Consider the following 6710-nt stretch of genomic DNA (forward strand, 5'->3'; position numbering starts at 1 on the left):
GGAAGCTTTTAAAGCTCTGGCCATGAAGAAGTGTTGGAGCAGAAGGACATAAACTGCCATCAACAACTCAGAGAGGCACCACCACCTGTCCTATGTTTGAACAAGGGAAGTGTCTGTCAGCTCCACAACACCCATATCCCCATTTCTCAGCACACACCCTCCTTCGTACCTGCCCCCCTAAATGACCCTAAGAGCCCTGGTTACTAAGGCAACCTGGGAACAGCACATGAAGACAGAGACTAGAAACAGATGGGGCTATTTTTAAACTAGACTAGGTGGCTCCATTTCCTTTATCCCACAAAGTGCCTTCCCCAGACCAAAGTCCCATTTGGCCATTTTACATCTCTACCCTTCATCTCTGGCATCCATCCACCCACCCAACACAAGCTACAAGAGTAGGCCTTTACCTTATCTTTGACATTAAGTCTACTTTATGCCCCCATCTTCCCCAAAAGCCATCTAAGCAACTTCCACTTCCTTTGTTAAAAAATAATGTTCCTTTATTTCTTTGGAAAGTAGTGGGCACTGCCCTACAGATTTCCAGGCCAAGCTTGGTAAGTGAATGTTCCCCTAGTCTTTGGGTTGGAGTATTATGGTCCCAGGCTTCCCAGGGGCCCATGAGTAATTCTGGGCCCCAAATCATCTGAAGGCTCATATGCGGCTTTCTCTCCTGACCACCCACTTTCCTGATCTTTCCTGGGTCTCCCTCTGGGTGGGGAATTTCTCTTTCCCACACCAGTGCTGGAACCTGTGCTGTTCACAAATGAGGACAAGACCAGGGACACCTCCAACTTCCTATGAGTGAACAAGTCCCTCAGTCCTTTCTTTCTGCTGGCTTCCAGTCTCAACTCCTATGCAAGCCTCTGCATGAGTGAGGCCTGAAGAACAAGAGGACCCTTTTAAGAGCGGGGAGAACACAGCAGCACAACCCTGCCTCAGGAGGTGCTCCTACGAAGTATATTCCTTGTAGTCTCTTGTCCTGGTTTTTGAGTGGCCCCTCAGACGGAGCCGGGAAGGGCTAGGCAAGTGGGGAAGGGCCCCACGACCCCAGCCCTCAGACGCTGTAACAGGGAGTAGAGCATCCCTTAGTCCTGTCAGTGTGGCATGGCTGTGATGCGCATGCTCTGGGAAGCGATGGGGTAAGTCACCATAGGAGTAGTCGTGTGGCTCATTGTGATTCCTGCCAAGGGCTGGGCCATGGACACAGCCACGGGAGCCACAGGAGCCACAGATACAGCCACAGGGGCCATGGACACGGGTGGGGGTGCCATCCCCTGGGCGATGGTTTGGGCCAAAGCGGCTGACAGTGGCGTGATCTCTGGGTTCAAGTGTGGGGGGGGTGGAGCAGCAGGAGGTGCAGCATTGGTTGGGGGAGCAGCTGGGGCTCCAGCAGGGGCCACGAGTTCTTGCTGGGACACAGGGCGAGGCTGTAGAGCCTGGCTGCTCAGAGTAGTGTGAGTCTGGGCAATGCCATGGTTAAAAGTGGCAACAGTACCCACAGTGGGGGCCAGGGTTTGCTCAGTCGCTGGTGCAGTGGAGCTCAGGGTCATGACCTTGGCCTGATTGCGGAACTGGGCATTTTGTTCCAGAAGTACCTCATTGGTGGCCAGTAGGTTGCTGACCTGTTTCTTCAGCTCCTCCACCCGTTTCCTGAGCATGGCATTCTCCTCCTCTAGCAGTCTACACTCTACTCCACGGGGTGGAGCCAAGTTATATTCATAGGACTCAAAATGGGGGCCATCAGGAGGGCAGCAGCCACCTCTCCGGCGCTTAGGGCCCGGTTCGTGGTCCTCAAAGCCCCTTTCAGGTAGGTCGTAGATGTCGTAGAGATCATGGCGTCGTCCCGGGGGAACAGAGCCTGCTGAGCCTCCACCTCCAGTCCCTCCTCCACCTCGAGCATCAAATTCAAAATCCCTCTGCAGGTGACGGAACTTGCACTTGGTTCCTCTCTGACAGTCACCTTTGAGGAAGTCGCGGCAGATAGGGACCTCCTCCTTACCATTGGGTAGGTCAGCAGGTGAAAGGCCCAGCCCAGCTGCCACTTTCTGCCTCAGCCGAGGAGGGAGCTCTCCTGTCTTCTTATATCCATCCTCATCCTCCTTGGAGCCATGGATGAAACGGCAGTTTGGGCGGCTACACTCCTTGTTTTGGAAGTCATGGCAGAAAATAAATTCATTTTTGCTCACCCCCAAGTTGGACACCTCACTCATGTCTGGGTGGCGGTACCGGCAACGCTTGCCTCGCTTGCACACATTCCTCAGGAAGTCTCTACAGATGGCATCTGAGGTGGCCCCCCCACTGCCCGTCCCTGCTCCACTGGCTTCCTCACTGCCACCACCTCCAGGGCCTCCACCGCTGTTCCCAGTGCCGTTGGCATAGTTGTCCCGGTCAGGCATCCTGGTGCCCCCCAACTCAGGGTTTTCTTCTTTTTCTTGCCACTCTTGGTGACTGTTAAAAAAGACAACAGTGTCAAACAGGTCCTCCGGAAGCTCCTGCTCTTCCTGACTATGCAGTGGGCAGTCCTCTGGGCAATGGCTCTGGAGATGGAGAATCTAAGGGAGAATTCTAGCTGGCCTGGCTGACTTGCCAGAAGTCCCGCCCAGGCCCTTGTGCACCTGGTCTTGGCTGGAGTGATTCACACTTGCCTGGCTAACAGAGAGGGGAGAGAGCTGGGATGAAACCACCCTTACTAACGATGATGAGCCAAGGGGGGGCAGGGAGAGCAGTGTTAGGTTTTACCTTCCCTTCTTAAGCTGTGGGAGGGAAATTAAAACAGGTGTTGGTGTGTGAACAGACTGAGTCTGGAAACTGCTCTAAGAAGGGCTATTTGGCTTTGAGAGCTCGTGAACGAAGGGGTGCCAGGAACAAAACATCCCTTTGCCCCTCTCCCGAGTGAACTTAGCCCAAGTCTCCATGTATTTTAGAAGTCCTGGGTGGCTCTTCAGGTGACTGTGTCACCAGCTGGAGGGCAGTTTTTAAAGCTGTTACTCTCTTGGCCTGCTCTATACACAGACCCCTCCACTTCAGGCAAAGTACTTCTAAGGTGAAATCTCTACCTCTAGGTCCCCAGGACAAAACTGTGGCAAGGTCAAGGTGGGAAGGAGTTAATTTCATGGGAATGGTGACCTTTCTTTCACTGTTCCCCACCCCCCTCCATGAAAAGATCCCACTAATATCAAACCATAGCACTCCTTACCCCATAAAAAAATCCTCTTTATTTATAGACTCTATAAAAGCTTTTCAAGTCTCCTATTTCCCAAGAGAGCTCTGGAATGTCAGTCAGTCCACTGCCCTAATTCTAGCCCTCCCTTCTCTCTATCCCCCAGGAGGACTGGAGTCCCTGCTACCACGTGTCTAATCTTCTGAAGGTTTCCTAAGCAGTATTCAGGCTCCCCCTGCTGTCCAAATAGGAGATCGTACATTTCCCTTTGGGCATGAGGATACCTTTTCTAGAGTTCCCTAGCTTTGACATTTCTCATTCACACTGTTTCCTTGACTTTGCTTTTAGATTTCCCTGGAATGACTAACCAGATCGGAGGCCAGAGCCACAACGGAACAGAGTGGCCCCAGAATGAAAAGGGCAAGTGGTAAAGAGATGGCAACCACCTACTAAAAGATAACAACGACCAGGTGAAGGCTGTCCTTAAAGCCTGACCTGTGCTTCGAGCCCCAGCAGACGCGGATAACCGGATATGATACTCTTCCTCACCCAATGATCCCCAAATTAATACCTGAGGTAGCTCAGGTGAAGTCCGGGGCTCCTGTGAGTCTCCACTTCCACATCACTGCTGGGTTCTGAACAGGAAACAAAAAGACCAGAGATTTGGGTGGAAGAGAGGAAGAGCGTGAAGGTGATGGGATGGTTCTCATAGATCGGAATGAATTCTGACAACACCTCAAGAGCTTTGTGGCTCTTCAGGATTCTCTTCCAAGTTCAAACCTCAGAGGGAGAAGGATAAGGGCTGGAACCGACCAATGAAGTCTGGGAAGCTGGGTGAAGGGTGGGGGCATTACCTCCAGACGAGAAGTTTATGGGGGTCAGAGTCCGGACCCGAAAGCTGGGCAGGGGTAACAACTCTGACGGTACAGTGAGGGCAGACAGCCTGGGGGCGGTGACCCAGACGCTCCCGACGCCCCAGAGTCCACCAAAGTCCCGGAGTTGCCCCGAGTCCCGCCCGGCGGCCCCGGCGGCCCCGGCGGCCCCGCGCAGCGGCGCGGGCACTCGGGCCAGGTGACAGGACCCCGGGGGAGCGCCGAGCGAGCGGGAAGGGGTGACATCGGGCTGAGGGTGGGCCGGGCTGTGACGTCACGGGTGGCGTTTGCCCGCACGGGCAGCGGGGTCCGTCAGGAGAGGGGCTCCGTTCGGGGTGGCCGGGCGGAGCCGGGGCGGGCCGGGCGGAGGGGCCCCGCGGGGCCCGGCCGAGCGCGGCCGCGGGGCCGGCCCGACTCCTCCCCTCCGGGCGCGGCCTCCACCTCAGCCTCCCGCCTCCCTCACCTGCCGCCGCCGCCGTAGTTGCTGCTGCCGCCTGCCGGTCCTCTAGCTTCGACAAAGAGCCGCCCACCCTACGGCTCTTCCGCTTCCTGCGGAAGGAGCGACGCTCTAGCCACCGGACCCGGAACCACACTCTATGGTCGGCTCGGCGTGCCGCTCGCCGCAGGAAGCTCCCGGCAAGCCTTGCGCGTCACCATGGCAACGCGACCCAGCCGCCGCCACCCCCGCCCCCCGGAACACGAGCCGCGGTGGCTCTTCCACGCAGCCGTGCCCACCGCCAGCAGGACGGGCGCAGGGGACGCAGGGACTCGGGTACGCGGCGGCCTCGGGCGCACGCTACGCCGCCAGCTTCTGGTTCACCCCAGGCCGGGGCCCGGGCAGGCTCTGGGTGCTCCACGGCACAGGCCGGACCTCACTTAACAACTCCCCACCCCACGGAGCCGCAAGAAACACCAAACAGCAACGGGGTTCTTCAGCTGAGACAGCGAGAAAGATGGTTTATTGTACACGAGTTACACCCGGCCACAAGTGAGAACAGAACGAGTCCGGAACGCCGCGGGTGCAGGGCGGCGGGCGGGTGCAGGGCGGCGGGCGGCTTCGGCGGCGATCCGGGTCCGGCACTCTCCCAGCGATGGTAGCTCACACAGGCCGACAACTTGCACCGAACCCCGGGCTGCAGCATCCCTCCCCGGCCTCCGGCTCCTCCGGCCTCGTGGGTGCACCGGCCGCGTCTACTTGGACCTCTGCCTCATCTTTCTCCTCTTCCGCTTCAGCCTGCAATGGATCGCACGCGCGCACACGCACACACGCGCACTTACACCGGTCTGCGCTGGACACTCAGCCCGCCGTCCCAGGGTCGAGCCCCCCGGGCCCCGCCCACCGCCCTTCCCCGCCGTCCGCCATCGTACCTGCGCATCCGCTTCTTCCTCCACTGAAACCCCGATCACGCGAGGGGGAAAGGAAGGGACGTTAGCAACAGGCCTCGGTAAGGGCGGCAGCAGCACTCGGGCAGAGCCGGGGACAAAGGGCGCAGCCCGGGGCTCCGCTCCCGTGTCCTCCCACCCCGTCCTCCCCCACGCCCGCCCGCCCGCCCGCGCTGCGCACGGTGCAAACGCTCACCTTCGCTCTCATGGCGCCGGAGTCCCTAGAGCGCGAGAGAGAAGTGACGGTTAGATCGCTGCGGTGATGGCCGACCCAGGGGTCCGATGTCGGCGGATTGTACTCAAAGCCCGGACACCGGGACCTGCGGCACTCACCGAGGAAGATGGCGCTAAGGCCGAGAGACCGGGCAGGGCGGCCTACTGCTATTTAATGGCGTGTTCGTGTCGTCACTTCCGGTGACGCCCCTTCTGGTCCCCCCCCCAGGGGCGGGGTTACTAAGGCGAGTAACTGACTTCCGGGTGCGTCCCCGGAGGAAACAAAATGTTTTGAGTGTTTTGTTAAGCCCCACCTCCTCTAAGATTTTATTTGAAGGACGTTGTATGATTTCAGCACGAGCACCTGATTCCACTGTGGGACTGAGAAAAGTGGATGGAAAGAAATAACTTCCGTCTTCTCCCTCGTTGCTTCTTGGGAGTTGCAGTTTCTTGGTAAATACCTCCATTTTCTTATGAATAGGTGTGGCATGTGATACGAATTACTGGTTTTCGCCGGGCGGTGGCGGTGGCGCACGCCTTTAATCCCAGCACTCGGGAGGCAGAGGCAGGCGGATCTCTGTGAGTTCAAGGCCAGCCTGGACTACAGAGCGAGATCCAGGACAGGCGCCAAACTACCCAGAGAAACTCTTGTCTCAAAAACAAACAAACAAACAAAAACCCTTTAAAAAAAAAAAAAAAAAAAGGAATTACTGGTTTTCGCCCGACGCGTTGGGGCTCGCCTTTAATACCAACTCTTGGGATCCTTGGGAGGCAGATACAGAGGCAGATGTCTGAATAGAGACCTGGTCTACACAGTAAGGCCCTGCCTAAATAAATACATACATAAATAATAAAGTAAATAAAGAATTCCTAATTTCATTTTTGGTTTGACAACCCCCCCCCCACACTCAGAATCCTCCCCGAGTTTAACTGCTGTGGAAATAGTTTATCTCCGAAATTCTAAAGATTTAAGATTTTAGAAACAGCCAAGTGGAGGTAGCACAGGCCTTTGATCCCAGCACTCTGGAGGCAGAGGCAGGCAGATCTCTTAGTTCAAGGCCTGTCTGGTCTACAGAGTGAGT

The 6710-nt window shown here is 56.7% G+C and overlaps 1 protein-coding gene across 2 annotated transcripts; it reads right to left on the reverse strand.

The window, feature by feature from the left end:
* Positions 1-478: 478 nt before the first annotated feature.
* On the reverse strand, positions 479-4570 carry Zc3h10 (zinc finger CCCH-type containing 10). 2 transcript variants are annotated; one of them, XM_036169796.1, is made up of 3 exons: positions 4496-4570; positions 3732-3795; positions 479-2448 (listed from the first exon to the last, which is right to left on the reverse strand). In XM_036169796.1, the coding sequence occupies exon 3, from the start codon at positions 2394-2396 to the stop codon at positions 1095-1097; it is 1302 nt and encodes a 433-aa protein (XP_036025689.1). In that variant the 5' UTR covers positions 2397-2448; positions 3732-3795; positions 4496-4570; the 3' UTR covers positions 479-1094. The 2 variants fall into 2 exon arrangements, with proteins under 2 accessions (XP_036025689.1, XP_036025687.1); XM_036169794.1 differs by lacking the exon at positions 4496-4570 and adding an exon at positions 4015-4405.
* Between the last annotated feature and the right edge of the window lie 2140 nt (positions 4571-6710).

This window comes from Onychomys torridus, chromosome 20 (assembly GCF_903995425.1).
Source record: "Onychomys torridus chromosome 20, mOncTor1.1, whole genome shotgun sequence".
Lineage (NCBI taxonomy): Eukaryota > Metazoa > Chordata > Mammalia > Rodentia > Cricetidae > Onychomys > Onychomys torridus.

Bases quoted from the DNA above. Each gene is read 5' to 3' on its own strand.
- Zc3h10 (XM_036169796.1), bottom strand. From the start codon at position 2,396: ATGCCTGACCGGGACAACTATGCCAACGGCACTGGGAACAGCGGTGGA.